The following is a 21,392-nucleotide window of genomic DNA, read 5'->3' as shown; positions in this document are numbered from 1 at the left end:
TGCTATGAGTTCAAGGTTAGCCTGGATAATATAGTGAGTTCTAGGATAACCTAAAAACACTGAAAGAAAATGAACAGAGATCATGAATAGATTACATGATGTTCAAAAAGGACACAGAGGGTAAAGACACTTTGGTTTTTTTAAGTTCTTCATAAGACATTAGTAAAGTGGGAAGACGTCCTTCTTCTTGACAAAGCCTAAATTTTTGAGAGCTTGGAAAACTAAGCATTTTGCTTCTGGACAGAGAAAGCTAAGGAGATGCAAATCACCTGAGATTGATTTGGGAACAAAAATCTTAGTCTGGAATGAACAAAAACCTTAAAGTGGAATAGCATTTATCTTACAGTGAGTGCTAAGCTTAACACAAGCTATTTTCTCACTAATGAGTTGCTGCATTTAAAGGAGGTATTTACCTAACTGGGTTATATAAACATTTAAACACAATGGTAAGTTTGGGAGGAAGGAAGCAAGAGAAACAATTCAGCCCAAGAGTTAAAATATAATTTAAAACTTGAGACATGAATGAAAAAAAATAAAGTATTTTCTTCTTAAAATGATGTTAACAACAACAGAATCATGCTAAAAAGCACCAGTGTTCCAGAATGGAGATGTTCCTCAGTTGGCAGAAAGCTTAACTTGCACGCAATGAAACCCTGGATTCATCCTCAGCGCTGTATAAACTAGACATGGTAGTACATGCCTGTGATCCCAACACTGGGAAGTGGGGGCAGGAGGAGGCCACACAGAAGGGCTGCTTTCCCTCTGCTTTCCCGCTGTTTTCACAGCTCCATATCCTTTATATGCACCTGGCCGGCCATCAGAATCTCTGCTACCATTAGATCTGACCACAACATACCACCATTCCTCCATTTAGTGTGTTTCTGACACAGCAAAGTTCTAAACCCACACATGATGGCGTCCCTGAAGATTTTATGACAAGCATTAAAAACATAATCATGTTTTCATGTGCCCCTGTAAATGTATAATCAGAGCTTCTGCAATTTACTGCTTTCTCTATCAATTTGGGTTTTTAAAGGCCCATTTCCAACGACACCCACCATTTCTAAGGTCATGTTTTTACAACATTCAAATATTTTTGCCTTTCAAAAACTGAGGGAATCTGTGTGAGCATTTCACACTAGTGTGGACTAGGGTAACTTCAGAGTGACGCCTTTACCAAAGCACAGCTCCACTGCAAGATAAGCTAGAAAATACAGAAAGCCTCTGCGAGGCCTTGAATTAAGGGTAGCACTCTCCTGGAGGAAAAGTTAAAGGGACAATGTTGACATACTTGGATATAATATTTTCACAGACATGGAACCATGTCTACAACACATGGACAAATGAGGTTTATAGAAGACACATATAAAAATTCTTAAAGTATGCTCTCATATTAAAAGCACTCATACAGAGAATAAAGACTTGATAAACAAACAAACAATAGTCCCCTACTGGTACTTTACAGATTTTCTACACTGAACAAGAGTGTAGAAAACGATGACAACAAAAATAAATTGTGTTTCTGAATAGAGTCAATTTTGTTTTAGGCTTATCTGTGCACTGCCTCTCTCCTGCACAGTATTCCTGTTTCTGCTACTTCTGGGTGAGCTATTAAGATGAACTCGCCCATGCCCTATGCTCATTTACTTTTAGTATTTGGAGTAAAGTGACAAACTACATAAGACCTGACCTGTTCCCAATTAACACTTCCAAGCTTACCCTAAGAGACTTCTGTCAGACCATGTAAGATGTTTGTGACATGTTAACTAGAGAGTCTGACAGACCACACATTCCAAGTCCTTCTGAACTAAGGCCTGTAAGTGCTAAGTAAGTACTTTCTACTACATAAGAAGATTTTTGGAAGGTCATGATTTTTTTTCCTTTAAAATTTAAAAATCAAATTTACCATGGTATAACTGACATACAGCAAAACATTACCCACATTAAACGTATCCTTTGAGCTTTGAACTGCTCTGAGTAGCAATAATATACTTTCTGTCAATACACATGGTCTTGGTTTCCAAATAAAGACAACAACAACAACAATAATTATACAAGGTCCCTTTAGTTCCATCTTTTTGAGACTATTTCTCCTATTTGGATTCCTAGATAATCAATCTCTCAGTGTAGATGTATTTCTAACAGTTGTAACTGGACAGCAGACGGCAAAAGAATTCTCAGCCAGCAAGGAATGAGAACTCAACAATACTACAAAGTAACCACTGACAGGAGCTGACCTATGAGCACAGCAACTCCAGCTGCAACCTCAGAACATATTTAAAAATAGTCGGTGACCTTTGTTGTAATCGCCTTACTTTTTTTTCCCTCCTATTTTATACATTTTGGTTTTAGGGCAATTCTGGGACATCTATGGTATGGATATCTTTCCACTGATTATTCCACTAAGGGCACAGGCCAAATCTGTTAATACATAGCTCATCTTTGCTTTAGGTTTATCTGTATGCAACCTCTCCCCTATAGGCTGTTTCTATCTTTTGCTACTTCTAGATGAACTGTTAAGATTAAAAATTGCGTGAGAACACACCGCACGTATCCAACATCACATAATATCAAAACAACAGGGTGACACACATTCAAAGACCATCATTTGTCACCTTAGGGAACAAACTGAATGCTAACAGGCCATACAACACCGAAGCCACCACACAGGTAATGTTCTTGGGCCTGCCTTTTCCTGAACCTATAATCTGGCTTACTACAAGTTCTTTCAATGTTACAAAGCTGTTATCCCAAGGCCATTTTTAGGACGACAAAACAGGCTGCTGTCAGTAAAGCATGCAAGAAGTCAAAGCCCTCACCAGAGCTCTTCTGGTTGGTGACTGGCTTGCCTTCCTGAGGCACAACGTGCTGGAACACATGCTGAGCACCCTGGACCGTGGCCCTCTTCAGACAAATGTCCAGCAGATCGTGGGTGGTCCCGACATTCTGGGCAAGTACGAACTGAGGGTCAGAATTTAGTTTGTGGATCAAAGCGGTTACCTTCTCCGAATTTAGTCCTGTGGGGAAATCAAACGCCATTATAACTATATCCCCTCCCAAAGAGGCTGACGGGGACAGCTTTAGGATAGGGTCACTGTAGATCCTAGATTTAACTTCGCAAGAGCATCCTGCAAAGTGCTGGAGCCAGAAAGCCCACTCCCGGCATCCTCCCCGCGAGATGTCTCCCTCCTGGTGCTCTCCCGCCCTCCAGGAAGGCTACATCCCCGCCCTCGCCTAGGTTTCACCCCCATCCCACGGCCTTTCACGCCGCCGGGCCTCGCGGGTCCGCCGAGCCCGGGAGAGGACCCCGGAAAGCACTCGTGGTACGAGCCGTGCCTCACCTGCGTTGTTCATGGTGCTCAAACTGCCTCGTGGGGAAACGTTAGTTTTCAGGGTTCCTCAGGTGAGCTCTGGGGTTACACTACAGCCCGCTGCCTAGCTGGCCGGACCTGGTTCTCGCACCCTAAGCGCCGGAAGAAGGAAACCCGCTCGATGGTGGCCGAGAGAAACGGGGTCCGCGGAGGGACAAAACTCGCCCCCTCGCGTTGCTGAGTCAGCGCCATTGGGGCTGGCCCCGCCTGGGGGAGGGCCGACGGGGGCGGCCTTTCTGACGCTGGGGCCGGCACCCCAGCCCGGGAGCGGCCGGGAGAAGCCACCCACGATTGCAGCCCCCATTGCCAGCATTGCTCACTCTTCGACTCAGCTGCGCCCTCCGCCATGTGTGATCCCTCTTCCTGGCTACAAGGGCGCCCTCCCGGGATCCCAAGCTCCTAGAGGAAGGAGGCTGAGGGTTCTGTGCTAATAAGCCCAGATCGCTCACTGTCTAGCATTGGAGAAACTGAAGCCCAGAACTCTTTTGAAAAGCCAAGAAGGAGGTTTCATGAGGTGAAAAGGAACTGAGGAACCCAAATTAGCCATGGGATCTTAGTGTGGGTTGGCAGATCTCAAGAAATCTACCCAAAGGCTTTTCCTGTAGGCACTTAGCTGACCAATCTTTTCTTTTTTTAATTGCAACTTGTTGCTTGGAGTCTAGTGAGAACAAAGTTCTTGTGTTTGAAAGGATTTTGGAACAAATCTCTTTCCCACCCACCCATAAGCTACTACCACTGTTCTACAAATACACATCTGCTCATTTCCTCTACACATTCTGGGTGGTTCCTACTGAGCCCAGCTTGGGCTAAGGAGAATGATTACATCAGTTTTATGCCTTTTTTTTTTTTTTTTTTTTTTTTTTGGCAATACCCGTCTGTCATTTGAGAATTCAGTCTCTATGTCTCTGAGAGCTACCATTCGACACAGCAACCATCTCCAAGAGAGTCCACCAACTACCCTATTCTGTGATATTTTTTCTTCTATTTTCTAAAGATAAAAAGAAACAAGATAAAACTCATGCTGAAAGAAATCATAGGCCCTATCACCAAAAAAAAAAAAAAAAAAAAAAAGGTGTTCAAACCTCCTGCCCAATTCAAAGACTAAAACTGTATTCAACATTGGCAGTATAAAAGGTCCTCCTCAGCAAGTTTCAGATGATATGAAAATTAAAACCTTTAATCTCGTCATCAAGAGATTCACGATGTGAAACTGGGAGATGGCTCAGCACATAAAAGCACTTGCTGCTCTTCCAGGGGACCTAAGTTTGCTTCCCAACACCCAAGTCAGAAAACTGTAAGTTCAGTCCCAACGGATCCAACCGAAACTTCCTTCCGGCTACCATGGGCACTCATCTCATGGGCCCGTGTATGCACAGAGACGTATACATCCGAAAAAATAAGGAAGAGCCACGCAACAGAATCTACGCTATCACACGAGAGCTGTATAGCAGTGAGTAGGAGGAGCCAGATGCTAGAAAAACAGGTGACAAGGCTGGGCTCAAGAACACTGGCTTGGCATGCATGAGGACCCTGGATTTAGTCCTCAGCCCACCAAAGGAAAGGGGGACAGGTGGTGATAATTTTGAAGAGTGGATGGAATTTTACAAGGCAAAAGAGTAAGAGAGAGGGCATTCAAGGTTCCAGCACAGACACAGGGCGTGAGAGTCAATGAAAAGATCAGACCCGAGCCTCCCCGAATCCCAATTTGATGTGGTTAAAATCAAGAACTGTGATTAGATCAGAGGCAAGGTGCAGGACCAGGAAAGTAGGTTTGGGCTGGGACAGGAAGGCTTTTTATATGCCACACCTGAGCATCTGGACTTTATTCTATGCTTAATTAGAAGTCAAAAATAGGTTTAAACATAGGAGCAATATTCTCAGATCTGTGTAAAGAAAGATCTGGCTATGGAGAGGGGAGAGATTCTGGAGACGGGAATTAGTCAGAATGCTATTACACTTGTAGAACACTTGGGCGATAATAACAGCCTTAACTGTGGAGAAGCATGGCTAACCTCAAAGCTCTCAGTTGAACTAGAAAAGGTGACGTCATTAATTAATACTCAGCTTTTAAAACCGTTGGCTTTAACCCCATATGGAATCATGTAACTGGTGGTGGGATGTGGGTTATGAAAAATTTTGCAACAGGGGCTGAAGAGATGGCTCATCAGTTAAGAGCACTGGCTTCTCTCCCAGAGAACCTGGGTTTAATTCCCAGCACCCACAGTGTGGCTCACAACCATCTGTTCCAGTTCCAGGAACTTGATACTTTCTGGCCTCCATGGACTCTCTGATGTGGTCTGAAAACATACAACACCCGTACACATAATTTAAAAAAAAAAAAAACTAAATCTTTGTTAAGTGGGCAATCATAAAAGGTTTCTGAACATGTGATCACTAAACGTATTTTAAAATCCAGCATTCGGTGAATTTGACATGTGTCTGGCAACACTGAACTTGTGTTGCCTCACTGTAGCCTGGTATTTGAATACAGGATATGAACACTGGCACGTATGCTGTCACACCAAGCAACACCAACGAGAAATGTCTGAGACACCTACATTGTCTACTGTGAGTTGTAGTGTTTTCTTGTTTATACAAGATGTTCTTCTCTTATTGAAACATAAACATAACAGCTTAATTATAAGAACATTTTATAATCTCCCATCATCATTTTCTTTATGGAAGTGTCAAATTAGTATATTTTTTGCATTTTTAATTTTATTGCATAAAGATTTTTATTGCATTAAAATGTTTAATTTTGTTAGGGAAATGCCAAGGCACTAAAGTGGAGAGGTTGATTGGGAGGGGGAGCACCTTTATGGAAGCAATTAGAGGGGGGGAGAGGGGGGATGGGAGCAGGAGGAAAGGGAATAACATTTGAAATGTAAATACAGAGACTATTTAATAAAATAATAAAAAAGTTTGGTTTTAAAGATTGCTGTTTGAGTTGCTGAATTGTGTTTCATGTTAAAAAAAAAAAAAAGTCATTAAATGACCTTGGCCTTGGGATTAAGATAGAATTCCCAACACTTTATGATTCCATCTTCCTGCCTCTGGGAGTAAAGGCATGTGCTGCTACCATGCCTGGCTCTAAAGCAACTTCTCCCTCCCTTCCTTTCTTCCTTCCTTCCTTCTTCCTTCCTTCCTTTCTTCTCCCTTCCTTCTTCCCTTTCTTCCTTCCTCCCTTCCTTCTTCCCTTCCTTCCTTCTTTCTTCCTTCTTCCTTCCTTCCTTCCTTCTTCTTTTCTTTTTACCTTCCTTCCGTTCTTCCTTCCTTTCTTTTTTTTAAACATTTCAATATTTACTTGTTTATTTATTTAAACATTTTAGCATTTTAAATTTTTACTTATTTTTATTTAATGTGCATTGGTGTGTTGCCTTCATGAATGTCTGTGCTGTTCAAGGGTGTCAGATCTTGGACAGCTATGAGCTACCATATGGGTGCTGAGAGTTGAACCCAGGTCCTCTGGAAGAGCAGTCGGTGTTCTTAACCACTGACCATCTCTCCAGCCCACGACAGTTTCTAAAAACAGCCCTGAATGTGCTTCTCCCATTTGCTATATGTGTGCTTGTGTGTGCATTCAGAGCCTCTCTCTGTACATGTGCCCTTATCAGCCAAGTCATCTCACTGACCAACTTATGCCATTTTTCATTTTCTACATTTATGCAAAGCATTATTCTCAGCATTGGAGAGTATAAAACCAAACTATTGATCAACCCTAAGAAATGCTGACGATGCTTTGTGCCTTGCAATATCAAGTACTCGGGCAATATTTAATTGTTCTGTAAAAATAAGCAAACACCTCCATCTCATCAGTATGAAATTTATCTTGGTCTTATATGCATGCCAAAGACTCATATTAAAATAAGTTTGTGATTTATTAGCAATCCCTTAGGGGCACATACAAAGTACTTAGGTGACAAGGGGTACTGTGTGGGAAACGTTTAAGAAACACTGAACCAAGAGAGGAACCACAAAAACCCAGCATATTTGGGGAACTCTATTTGAACCATGACAACTGTGAGGTTCCTACAAGAAAGGAAAGATGAGAACTCCAGGAGACATATGAAAAGTCTAGAAATAGGTAAGACACACCAGATTGTGACGATAGAAGGTCACAGCAAGCTAGGACCAAAAAAGATGTACCAAGGCCAGTCAGTACCGTGGGCCTTAACATAAACCTACACAGGGTGTTCAGGCTGCATGGCAGTAGGCTATTTGTGCTCAGGGGCTTGCAAATCAGTCTAAACTGTGTTTGCTGAGGTACAGACATACCTGGCCCAGGACTGTGCCAAGCAGGTTATTGTAGGTCTTTTACTATTCCTAACAAGGGTGCTGTGGGCAAGAGGAGCATTGGTGAAAGCCAAGGAGCTGGGAGAAAAGGAGCATCCAGGGAACTCAAAGGTAATGTGGGAAGCTAGATATTCAAAATCCAGAAAGGCCAGGTGTGATGAGCATTCTTGGTTGTCAGCTTGACTACTATACCAAGTCTTTAAGACCATTGGCACTCACTGGTCCTCAACCTGTGAGTTGAGACTCCTTCAGGGGTTGCATATCAGATATCCTGCATATCAGACATTTATATTATGATCCACAACAATAAAAATAACAGTTATGAAGTAGCAACAAAATTAATTTTATGGTTGGGGTCACTGCAACATGAGGAACTGAATTAAAGGGTCTCAGCATTAGGAAGCTTGAAAACCACTGTTCTAGAAAGATGGGACATGGTGGCCTTAGAGAGGGCAGCTGCAGTGGAAGTAGAGGTTGGGTAGAAGCCTCACTGGAGTAAGTTGAGATGGAATTATGCCTACTGGGATGTCTTAGGGTTTTATTGCTGCGACAAAACACCATGACCAAAAGGCAAGTTTGGGGAGGAAAGGGTTTGTTTGGCTTACACTTTCAGATCACAATTCATCATTGGAGGATGTCAGGACAGGAACTCAAACAGGGCTGGAACCTGGAGGCAGGAGCAGATGCAGAGACCATGGAAGGATACTGCTTACTGGCTTGTTCAGCTTGCTTTCTTATAGAACCCAGGTCCACTAGCCTAGGGGTGGCTCCATTCATCATGAGCTAAGAAAATGTCTTACAGCTAGATCTCATGGAGGCATTTTCTTAGCTGAGGCTCCTTCCTCTCTGATGACTCTAACAAGTGTCAAGTCAACACGCAAAACCAACCAGTCCATGGAGGGTTGTGAACAAGGAGCCAGTACACATGGGAGATGGGACTGTGTGTTAGAAATCATGAGGTTGCTCACATAAGCTTAGGATGAGGGCAGATGAAATCACTCGGGAGGTGGAGGGGACTCGTTTTACAGCTACTACCACCCCTCTCATGCTGGGAGTTACATTTCTCCACCCTATGCCTAGAGATTTCTATCACCATCTCCTCCTAGATCTGCTCTGCCCTATTGTCAGGGTGACACCCTTTGTACCAGCTTTCCACCCAACAGTTCACACCCATATAGTCAACCCGTGTGTGGGCATAGAGAGAAGATACACAATAAACTGGTTTTCCATTGGGTCCTCCCCCAGGGACCCACCCAAGAAGACAATTCCCCTCACATAAAATTCTTATGATATTTCCTCTAACTCCAGCCAAAGGGGACATGGTGGGACCCAGTGACACCTTAGGGTGTGACAAAGATAAACCCTAGGTAGCAGTACAGTAAGCCGTAGCAGGTAGGGTTTCTGCCTTGTGCTTCTATGAAGTCTCACGCAGGTAGAGCAAACAGGGCTAGTCCCCAGCAAATTTTCCATTCAGGCCCCTCCTTTATTGTCCAGATTTTGAAATATGCTGATCATCTGCTTCTCTTCTGATGGAAAAGGTCACACTTTTATGGTGGATAGGGGTCTAGACCAGAATGTAACACAAATGCTTTGCAAGTTCATGAAAATCATGTATAATTAAGTATTTCCCTGACAACTCTAAGATTTGCTTTTATGGGAAGTCCCAAAACTTAATAAGCTTAAGGGTTTACACATTTGTAGCCTGCTAAAATAAATCCAACTTCTACATGTTCCATTTGACCCGCATGGTGATTTGATATTTATTTTTCAGACAGGGTCTGTCTCTATAATCCAGGCTGGTCTCCGACTTCAGATTTTTCTCCCTCTGATTCTTACATGGTAGGATTACAGGCCTGCACCACCATACCTAGTTTGATTTCAATGTCTTTGAATCAATATTTAAAACTGAGAAGTTCTTTATAAAACTCTGAGTAGACGGCTTGTCTTAAAAATACTGTCATTTCAGCCAGACAGTCGTGCCAAACACTTTTAATGCCAGTACATGAAAGGCAGAGGCAGGTGGATCTCTGGGTTTGAGGCCAGCCTGGTCTACAAAGCAAATTCCAGGACAGCCAAAGCTGCACAGAGAAACCCGGTCTCAAAAACTAAAAAATTGCTCCATAAGAACTAAAAAATTGGTCCTGCCAAGGTTTGATGCCCCAGTGCAGGGGAATGTCAGGGTGGGGAGACAAGAGGGGATGGAGGGGCACCCTTATAGAAGCAGGAAGAGGGAGGATAGAATGGGGGGGTTATGAAGGGGAAACTGGGAGATGGAATAACACTTGAAATGTAAATAAAACATATCCAATAAGAAAAAGGGAAAGAAAAGAAAAAGAGTACAGACTTCAGCTTAGCCTACTAATATTTATATAAAAAGCCAGGCATAGCTGCATGCTAAGCTCACTGACCAGACATCCTAGCCCAATTGGTGACTTTGAAGGTCAGTTAGAGATGAATAAAATAAGGTGGAGGACTATTGAGATGCTTGTATGGGTTCTTGCTGCCAGACCTGACCACCCAAGTTCAATCCCCAAGACCTACAAGATACAAAGAGAAAAGTGATTCTCACAATCTGTCTTCTGAGCTCTACATGTGTGCCATGGCATATCTGTGCACACACACAAGAAACAGAATGTAGTACAAATAAAATAAAAATAATAATATGGGAAGTGATGGAGGAAGACATGCAACATTGAATGTAACCTCAACACACATGCAACATGTATGTGTACACATACAAAGGCACCCCACACACAAATGGTTCTATGCTTATTTATGCATATACATATATATACACACATATATACATATATATACACACACTCATATATATATATATACACATATATATGTGTACACATAGATATGTATATACACACATATGCCAACTACAAACACACACGTGTGGCTGTGTGTGCGTGCATGCATGAGTGTGTGTGTGTATGTGTTTGAGGCAGGGTATCACTATATAACCCCTGCTGGCCTGGAACTCTCTACGTAGAGCCAACTGTCACTGGACTCATAGAGACCTACCCACTCCACTATACCTGTCCCTTCAGTACATTTCAACACGTGAGCACAGATCAACTGCTTTCTTATGAGTTCTATGTTCCTTGCTGCTCCTGAACCCCTTGCACGTTTAACCTAACACTTGGCATTGCTCTCTTGCCCCAAAGACTTGGCCTTCTGGAATATTCAAGATGAGTAGTAAATTATATCTGAGTTTTTGCTTGGCTTATTTCATGAAATATTTCCCAAGAATCTATTCAAGAGAATGTCCCTACAAGTATTTTCCTGCCTCTGAATAAGACACTACTTCCAGTCACCATTTTCCCAGAGGCTAGCAATCCACTGAACAGTCTAGATAGAGAAAAGGGTACACACAGAGACAGAGGCCTGGATGGGCCTAAGTGTGATACAGGAACAATGAGACAGTCTAGTCCTCAGTCTCCACAGGGATGCATAAGGAGGAGACACAGGGAGGTCTCAGGATCTCAGGATGCTCATTTCCTTTGTATAACATCTTACTGCATATACCTATCACCTAGGCAACTATCCCAGGTAGTTTAAATCACCTTTAGATCACTGATAGCACCTAATATAATGTAAATGCTATGTAAAAAGTTGTTACATCATTATTGCTTAGGGAATAATAAAAAAGTTGGTACGTAGAGATGCATTTTTAAAGAACCTGTACATGCGTGAGTGCATGCACATGCATGTGCACATACATGCTTGAGAGTAGGGCTAAGAATGCCAGAGGCATCCAGTCCCCTGGAGCTGGAGTTACAAGCAGTTATGAGCTGCCTGACATCGGTCAGAACTGAACTTGAGTCCTCTGCAAGAGCAGTATACACTTTTGACTACTGAGCCATCTCTCCAGCTTCCAGAATATGTTTAAAAATATTTTTCAGGAGTGGGAGAGATTGGCTCAGTGGTTAAGAGCACTTATTGCTCTTTCAGAGGTTCTGAGTTCAATTCTCAGCAACCACATGGTGACCCACAACCATCTGTAATGGGATCCAAGGTCTTCTTGGGGTGTGTCTGAAGACAGCTAGTGTACTCACATACATGAAATAAGTAATTCTTTAAAAATATTTTTCAGTCAAAAATCAGTTAAACTTTCAAATATATATATATTTATAAATATATATATATTTTTTTATTTATAAAATAAATAAAAATAAATAAAAATAAATATATATTTTTTATAAATAAAAATAAATATATATATGAGACCCATGGACATGGAGACAGCTACATTTGGTTAAGTATATTTAAAATGATTCATTATAACCATTAGCAACAGCTTGTGACACGAACAAAATTTCAAGCAAGGAGAAGTCCTGATAATATCTAACATTTGTCAACGAATGCATACTTTGGGGACTAGAGAGATGCTTCAGTAGTTATGGATGCTTGTTGCTCTTCCAGAGGTACCAAGATCGGTTCCCAGCACCACATCAGATGGCTTACCTTCTATAAGTCCAGCTTTAGGGGGTTCTTTGATGCTTCATCTGGCCTCCTCCAGCACCCACAAACATAGGATACGCGCGCGCACACACACACACACACACACACACACACAGCTTTAAAAAAAATGCGTACTTTTGAAATTGGCAGTGGTGATGTGAACTAAAAACTATTTGTGCTAATTGCCACATGGCGGAGCATTTTAGCTAGGAAAATAGCATCTGCTCGTGAATGAACTCATACTTATTGCTGAGGGGAAATAGCCTTGAATTGAGAAATTGTGTGTGTGTGTGTGTGTGTGTACAGGTGTGGAGGCTAACTGTCTTCCTCAGTTGCTTTCACCTTATTTTCCTGAGACAGAGTGGTCTCTCTTTGCACCTAGAACTTGCCATTTTAGCCATCTTTTGGTTATCACCGTCACCTGAGTAAAAAATGAACAATTTAAGAAAATTAAACTCTCTCTCTCTCTCTCTCTCTCTCTCTCTCTCTCTCTCTCTCTCTCTCTCTCTCTCTCTCCCTCCCTCCCTCCCTCCCTCTTTCTCTCTCTCTTCCAGTGTGTGTGGGGGGGAGGGGAAGGGTTTATGTGTCAAGTAGCCACATGTGGGGACCAGGTAGCAAATTTCAAATGTGCATCCTGCAGGACATGGATTGGATGAGCCGACAGTCTGAGGATGGGAAATGTAACTGGAGGTTAGAAAGTCACCAATGTTCTGCACACACACATAGTCAGACTGCAATAGCTTACCACTCTGGCTCTCAAAGATAAAGTGTTAACTACACTTCTGGAGTGAATGGATTTTAAAGGTCAACTAAAAGCAGGTGGAAAGGGTAAAAACAACTCTCTCAAGTTCTCCTCAGCCCTCCACACACATGCACAAACACACCCCACAACACATAACACATACCTCATAACACATAAAATAAGTAAATGTAATAAGAACATTTGAAGATAAGCCAAAAGGAAAAGAAAACAAAAAGCACAAAAGATCCAAGTAGGCAATTCACAAAAAGAAACATAAATGGCGAGAATTATCGAATTGTAAATCAAAACTGAAATAAAATAGCATTTTATACATCTGTAGTAAAATAATTCAAAGAAAGCTAAAGAGCCAAAGTTGACAATTATTTTTTTAAAGATTATATACATTTATATACACACAGTGTAGCTCTCTTCAGACACACCACCAGAAGGGGGCATCAGATCTCATTACAGATGGTGAGCCACTATGTGGTTGCTGGGATTTGAACTCAGGACCTCTGGAAGAGCAGTCAGTGCTCTTAACCACTGAGCCATTCCTCCAGCACAATGGTTGACAATTCTTATGCTGCTCACAGGAGCATAATTTAATACCGCCATCTTAACATTTGTCAATGCACCCTCTCAGGCCCCACTCCTGAATATCAGAAACGCATCCTAACTGTTTTGTTTAGTTCATTGTTGTGCAAACACACAGTGAGCTTCACACATGCCTGGATAGCAAAAGTCAATCTTTTGATGTGGGCCCTTGATACAATGAAGATGTAGTATGGCGAACAGAGGACAGATGAGTTAATGTAACAAGGCACATTGTTTGTCAGCAAAACTTTTTTCCCCTTCTTTTTATTTAATCTTTTTGTTTTTTTACACTCCAGATTTTATTCCCGTCCTGGACTGTTCCACATCCCATACCTTCTCTCCCTCCTTCCCATTTCCACGAGACTGTCCCCATCCCCATAGCCCCCACCACACCACACCTCCAAACTCCCTGGGGCCTCCAATCTCTTGAGGGTTAGGTGCATCTTCTCTGACTGAACCTAGACCCAGCAGTCCTCTGCGCTATATGTGTTGGGGGCCTCATATCAGCTGGTGTATGCTGCCTGGTTGGTCATCCAGTGTCTGACAGATCTCTGGGGTCCAGGTTAACTGAGACTGCTGGTCCTCCTACAGGATCATCCTCCTCCTCAACTTCTTTCAGCCTTTCCTTAATTCAACCACAGGGGTCAGCAGCCTCTGTCCATTGGTTGGGTGCAAATATCTACATCTGACTCTTTCGGATGCTTGTTGGGTCTTTCGGAGGACAGTCACAATAAGTCTGTTTTTGTGAGTGCTCTATAGCCTCAGTAATAGTATCAGGCCTTGGGGCCTCCTCTTGAGCTGTATCCTACTTTGGACATGTTGCTGGATTTTCTTTTCCTTAGGTTCCTCTCCATTTCCATCCCTGCAGATCTTTCAGACAGGAACAATTGTGGGTCAGAGTTTTGACTGTGGAATGGCAACCCCACCCCTCACTTGATGCCATCTTTCTGCTGGAGGTGGGCTCTATAAGTTCCCTCTCCCCACTATAGGAAATTTTATCTAAGGTTCCTCCCTTTGAGTCCTGAGAGTCTCTCACATCCCCAGATCTCCGGTACATTCTGGAGGGTCCTCCCAACCTCCTACCTCCTGAGGTTGCCTGTTTCCATTTTTTTCTGCTGGCCCTCAGGGCTTCAGTCAGTTCCCCCACCTAATACCCTATCATGTTCTCCTCTTCCTCTCCTTCCCCTCTCCCTCCCAGGTTCCTCTCTCCCTTTTCCCTTGTGGTTGCTTTCTTCTCCCTACCAAGTGGGACTGAGTTGCCCTCACTTGGGCCCTTCAACTTGTAAAACTTTTTGAGTTCTGTGGACTGTATCTTGGGTGTCCTGTACTTTTTTTCCTTTGGCTAATATCCACCTATTAGTGAGTTCATACCTAACGCATGGCCTTTTGGGTCTGAGTTACCTCACTCGGGATGATATTTTTTAGTTCTACCCATTTGCCTGAAATCTCAGGATGTCCTCTTTCTTAATAGCTAAGTAGTATTCCATTGTGTAAAGGAACCACGTTTTCTGTATCTATTCTTCTGTTGTGGGACATGTGGGTTGTTTCCAGCTTCTGGCTATCATAAATAATGCCACTATGAACATAATGAAACATGTGTCTCTGTGGCACAGTGGGGCATCTTTTGGGTATATTCCCAGGAATGGTATTGCTGAGTCTTTAGGTAGATCTATTTCCAATTTTCTGAGGGACCTCCAGATATATTTCCAGAGTGGTTGTACAAGTTTGCTATCCCACCAGCAATGGAGGAGTGTTCCTCTTTCTCCACATCCTCAACAACATGTGTTGTCACCTGAGGTTTTGGTTTTAGCCATTCTTATTGGTGTAAGGTAGAAGCTCAGGGTCGTTTTGATTTGCATTTCTCTGATTGACTAAGGACTTTAAACATTTCTTTAGGTGTTTCTCAGCCATTTGAGATTCCTCTGTTGTGAATTCTCAGTTTAGTTATATACCACTTTTTAAAAATTAGGTTATTTGGAGTTTTTTTTTTTTTTTTTGTGGTTGGTTTCTTGAGTTCTTTATATATTTTGGATATTAGCCCTCTATTGGATGTAAAGTTAGTGAAGATTTTTTTTTCCCAATCTGTAGATTACTGATTTGTCTTATTGACTATGTCCTTTGCCTTATAGAAGCTTTCCAGTTTCATGAGGTCCCATTTATCAATTCTTGACCTTGAGCTTGAGACATTGGAGTTCTGTTTAGGAAATTTCCTCCTATGCCAATGAGTTCAAGGCTCCTTCCCACTTTCTCTCTTTTTAGATTAAGCGTATCTGGTTTTATGTTGAGGTCCTTGATCCACTTGGGCTTGAACTTTGTGCAGGGTGACAAATGTGAGCCTATTTTCATTTTTCTACACATAGACAGCCAGTTAGACCAGCACCATTTATTGAAGATGCTTTCCTTTTTTTATTGTATACTTTTGGCTTCTTAGTCAAAGATCAAGTGTGTATGTGTGTGCTTTTATTTCTGGGTCTTCAGTTCTATTCTATTGATCAATGTGTCTGTCTCTGTACCAATACCATGCAGTTTTTATTACTATTGCTCTGTAGAGGAGCTTGAGGTCAGGGATGGTGATTACCCTCCACCTGCAGCTGTTCTTTTATTGTTAAGAATTTTTTTCACTATTCTGATTTCTTTGCCCTTCCAGATAATTCTGAGGATTGCTCTTTCCATGTATTTGAAGAATTGCATTGGGATTTTGATGGGGATTGCATTGAATCTGTAGATTGCCTTTGGTAGGATGATCATTTTTACTGTTAATGCTGTCAATCCATGAGCATGGGAGATCTCTTCATTTTCTGAGATCTTCAGTTTCATTCTTAAGAGACTTGAAGTTATTGTCATACAGATCTTTCATTTGTTTGCTTAGACTTTCTCCAAGATATTTTACATATGTGTGGCTATTGTGAAGGGAGTTGTTTCCCTAACTTATTTCTCAGCCTGTTTGTCATTTATATAAAGGAAAGTTACTGATTCTTTTGGGTTAATTTTATATTTGGTCACTTTAATGAAGTTGTTTATCAGTTGGTGATATTCTCTGACAGTTTTTGGGGTCGCTATGTATACAATCATATCATCTGCAGATAGTAATACCTTCATTTCTTTGCCAATTTGTATCTCTTTTTGTTGTCATATTGTTCTAGCCAGCACTTTGAATATTGTATCGAATGGATATGGGGAGAATGGGCATCTTTGTCTTGTCCTTATTTTATTGAATTTATTTAAGTATCTCTCCCTTTAATTTGATATTGGCTGTGGTTTGCAGTAAATTGCTTTTATTATATTTATGTATGGTCCTTGAATTCCTGATCTCTCCAATACTTTTAACATGAAGGGGTGTTGTATTTTGTCAAATACTTTTTATGCATCTAACGAGATGATCATGTGATTTTTTGAGTTTGTTTATATAGTGGATTATGTTAATGGATTTTCATATATTGAGCCAACCTTGCATCTCTGGGATAAAGCCTACTTGATAGTGGTGAATGGTGGTTTTGATGTGTTCTTGGATTCAGTTTGCAAGAATTTTATTGAGTATTTTTGCATTGATATTCATAAGTGAGATTGGTCTGAAGTTCTCTCTTTTTGGTTGGGTCCTTGTATGATTTAGGTATCAGAGTAATTGTGGCTTCATAGAATGAATTAGGTAGTATTTCTTCTGTTTATATTTTATGGGATAGTTTCAGAAATATTGGTATTAATTCTTTTTTGAAGGTCTGGTAGAATTCTTTACTAAATTCATCTGGCCCTGGGTAGGTTTTTTTTTTTTTTTTTTGGTTGAAAGATTTTTAATGACTTCTTCTATTTCCTTATGGGATATGGGACTGCTTAAATAGTTGATCTGATCTTTATTTAACTTTGATATATGGTATCTGTCTAGAAAACCATCCATTTTATCCAGATTTCTCAGTTTTGTTGAGTATGGGCTTTTTTAGTAGGATCTGATGAGCTTTTTAATTTCCTCCATTTCTGTTGTTATGTCTCCATTTTCATTTCTGATTTTGTTAATTTGAATACTGCCTTTGTGTCCTTTAGTTAGTTTGGCTAGGGGCTTATCTATCTTGTTGATTCTCTCAAAGAACCAGCTTTTGGTTTCATAGATTTTTTGTATTATTCCCTTTGTTTCTACTTAGTTGATTTCAGCCCTGAGTTTGACTATTTCCTGCCATCTATTCCTCTTGGGTGTGTTTGCTTCTTTTTGTTCTAGAGTTCTCAGGTGTGCTGTTATGTTGCTTGTGTAAGATCTCTCCAGTCTCTTTACCAGGATACTTAGTGGTGGATTTTTCCTTTAGATGAAAATAAGGTGTCTTTCATCATCATACTTGATAACTTTTGGTTGGAAGTCTGTTTTATTGGATATTAGGATGGCAACTCAAGCTTGTTTCTTGGGACCATTTGCTTGGAAGACTTTTTTTCATCCTTTTATTCTGAGACAATGGCTGTCTTTGATAGTGAGGTGTATTTCTTGTATGCAGCAAAATGCTGGATCTTTTCTGTATATCCAGTCTGTTAGCATATGTCTTTTTATAGGTGAGTTGAGTCCATTAATTTTGAGAGATATTAAAAACAGATGACTGTTGGCTCCTGTTATGTTTGCTTTTGTAGGCGGCTTTATGTGCTTGTGGTTTTCTCCTTTTGGCTTTGTTGTGAGATGCTTAGTAGTTTGTCTTTTCTTTGGTGTAGGTACCTTTCTTGTGCTGGAGTTTTTCTTCTAGTATCCTCTGTAGGGCTGGATTGTTGCTCAGTTGCCCTATGTGCAGAGAATTTCCTGGGATGCCTCAGGCTGTGGGGTCAGATGCTCAAATGCTGCAGATATCCTAGGATACCTCAGGCTGTGGTGTCTTCTGGGAGCAGACTAGCCAGCAGTCTGTCCCAGCATAAATGACCAGGCTAGAAGGGGCAACAGTAAAACTTTAAGTGGAAGGTACATCCTCTAAATGGACAATGAGAAGTATAGTACCATGAACACAAAAATAGTCATTTATCACCAAACAGCATGCACTGTTTGTACTAATCTATCAGCATTGCTAGTGATTGCACAGAATCTCAAAAAAAATTTCACTACCTCATTTGGATGCACACTGATGATAGATAGCCTTGTGGTGGATGTTTGCCTCATGTGATGTGGAGCATGAAGGAAGAAGTTTGAGGTTAGGCTGGAAACATTGGAGCAATCTTTTCTGAAGAGATGAATGATAACTAAGTTTTGTCCAGTTGGGAATTTGTCAAACAACAATGCTTGGGGGAAAGGCATTTTAGTCAGCGTGTTCTAGTTTACTCTCTGCTGTTCTGATAAAACACCTACCAAAAGCAACTCCAGAAGAAAAGGGATTTATGCTAACATGTCCCAGTCACAGCCCATCATTCATAGAAGTCAGCATGGAAACTGGAAAAGGAACAGAGGCAGGAACCATAGAGGAAACTGCTATCCACTCCCTCGCCATAGCTTACTTGGCTCTCTTTCCCGATTTCTTTCTTTTTTATGTGTAGGGGTTCTGCCCTTATTTGTCTAGTGTAGATGTACATGCAGTACCTGTGAAGGCCAGAAGAGGGCCTCAGATTTCCTGGAACTGGAGTTACAAAAGACTATTGTGAGGTACTGGGAACTGAACGCAGGTCCTCTGAAAGAGCAGCCAGCACTTTTCATAGCTGCGCTATTGCTCCAGCTCTCAGCCTACTTTCTCACACAACCCAGGACCATCTGCCCAACACTACCACATCAAACATTAATGGAGAAAATGCCCGACAGATCAGCCAATATGCCAATCACTGGAGGTGATGTCTCAGGTGAGGTTCCCTCTTCTCAGATGCCTCCAGTTTGTGACACAAGAATTAACCAGCACACGGAGGTAATAACGTATGCAGAGTGTCTTAAGGCAGTGGGTGTCTGTTTAGAGACCGAAGACTGAGCACACAAGAACTAAAGAGAGAGAAAAACAGAGAGCTGGTTGTACCCACTGAGGAATCGAAACACAAACCCTGAAAGATTCCTGGGCACTGCCTTCATTTCTCTTTCCTTCTGACGGGGAATAAAGGAAGTTCCCTGTGAGAAACAGAAGAATGAGCCAAGAGGATTGCTCAGTCAGCAAAGCAATTGCCAGCATGGAAGCTGAGTTGAACCTGAAGCACCTATGTTAAAAGCTATTAGGTGTGGCACGGTTCACACTTGTAATCCCAGTCTTGAGGAGGTGGAGACAGGCAGATGCCCGAGGTTTGCTGGCTAATCAGCCTAGCCTCCTCTGCCAGTCCTATGCCTCAGTGAGAGGTCCTATCTTCCAAACCAGGGTAGATGGCTCCTGAGGAACACTATTACAAGAGAAGCTGCTTTCTGCCTTCACATGCCCACACGTACATGTTCACACCCACCCAACACACCCACCACAAAAAGAAAAAAAGGAAAAACAAGATAAAGCACGCCAGTATTGTGGAGATCAGGTACAAAGGGGGTGGGGAGGGTTGTCCTAACTGAGCTCTGAAAATCCTTCATGTGTGAAGCTCTGAGAGTGTGAGGGTGGGAGTGGGGTAGGGTGGGGGCACCTAACTTCTTCAGTTAAATAAGTGACTCCCTATTCTTAGGAAATGCTCACCTTTGATCATGGAGAGAGAACTGTATCTAAGTGTAGAAAAGTTGGACTGAAGAAAAAAAGGAAAGAAGGGCAAACAACAGGAGCTATGAAACTGGAGCAATTGGATCTTCAGGAAAACAATAATTAGATACCACTGGAGACCACAGGCCTTTGTCTTCTTTCAGGAATGCAGTTGGACTGGCTTTGCTGAGCCAAGAGCCAGGGTTTTAATTCATCTCTTGTCTGTGGAGTGGATTCTATCTGGAGCAAGCAATCATGATGTGACTGGGACAAAACCTAAAAATGTTACTAAATACAGTGCACAGGAGAGACTGGCTCGGCCTCACCCTTCCCAGAGCACATCCTTGTGACATTTCCCGTGCAATTCCTAGTTTTCAGCCTCACCTTATCTTTCTGATTTTTCTTTCTTTCTTGTCTGAAGAAAGAGTAACTCATCATATAGAATAGAGTGTGTTCACAGCTCAAATAGAAACCGGAGAGAGAGGGAGAGAGAAGGAGAGAGAGAGAGAGAGAGAGAGAGAGAGAGAGAGAGAGAGAGAGAGATGGCATGCATCTTAGTTTGAAAGGGAAGAAAAAAAATAAGTTTCTCTTTTTAGGACAAAAAAAGTCTTTAGTAAAACCCCTTAACAACAACAACAACAACAATAATAAAAACCCTTGGAGATGAGGCTCAGCGGTACTGATTTCCATCAAGTGGGAGTCCCTGAGTTGGAGGCAAGGTGAAAAGAGACCTAACCATGGTGGTACATGTCTGTAATCCCATCACTCAGGAACGGAGGCAGGAGAATTCCATGTTTGAGGTCAGTCTAGGCTACAGAGAAAAGGTCTGTTTCACAAAACAACATCAAAAGAAAAACAGCATTGGGATCAGAAAAGAGGCCAAAGTTTGACATCAACTCCACCTGGCTCTTCCACTGAGAGGCATGTACAGATACTTAATCGCTGAGCAGGTTTCTTCCTCTAAAAAGGGATGCTCCTGTTTAAATGAGCAAGATGTCATGAGTAAAATGATTCCAGCGCCAAATATGTCACAGGCCTTGCTCAGTCTTTGGTCATTTAATTCCCATGAACAACCCTAAGTCAGAAGTGGGTGTTGTTACTGTCCCCATTTTACAGATGAGAAAATATAAGCAGAGAGGTCGGATGACATTCATGTCCTCACACAGAGGTGGGGGAGAAAGTGGCTGACTTCAGAGACTAAGAACTTAGACCCTCCAACCTGAAGATCAAAAGACAGTAAGTGGACAAAACCTGGAGGAAAAGGTTCTTTAGGCTGGCTGACTTAAATAATGAGCCCAGAGGTTTACAAATTGCTGAGTGCTGTTGCATGCC

The 21,392-nt window shown here is 41.8% G+C and overlaps 2 protein-coding genes across 2 annotated transcripts in view; both read right to left on the bottom strand.

The window, feature by feature from the left end:
• BLMH (bleomycin hydrolase) overlaps positions 1-3,486 on the bottom strand; it is a 38,414-nt gene extending 34,928 nt beyond the window's left edge. The window contains exons 1-2 of the mRNA XM_080922306.1: positions 3,342-3,486; positions 2,820-3,017 (exon numbers count right to left, since the gene is read on the bottom strand). Coding sequence (XP_080778432.1) covers positions 2,820-3,017; positions 3,342-3,354 — 211 coding nt within the window. The 5' untranslated portion in view covers positions 3,355-3,486. The remainder of the gene's footprint in view (positions 1-2,819; positions 3,018-3,341) is intronic.
• The window catches only part of LOC308426474 (ATP synthase membrane subunit K, mitochondrial-like), a 316,992-nt gene that overhangs the window by 251,845 nt on the left and 43,755 nt on the right, over positions 1-21,392 (bottom strand). The gene's annotated exons all lie outside the window — the stretch shown is intronic.

Source organism: Micromys minutus, assembly GCF_963924665.1.
Source record: "Micromys minutus genome assembly, chromosome: 10".
NCBI lineage: Eukaryota > Metazoa > Chordata > Mammalia > Rodentia > Muridae > Micromys > Micromys minutus.
The sequence above is the reverse complement of the archived record's forward strand: the minus strand, read 5'-3'. Positions and strand labels throughout refer to the sequence as shown.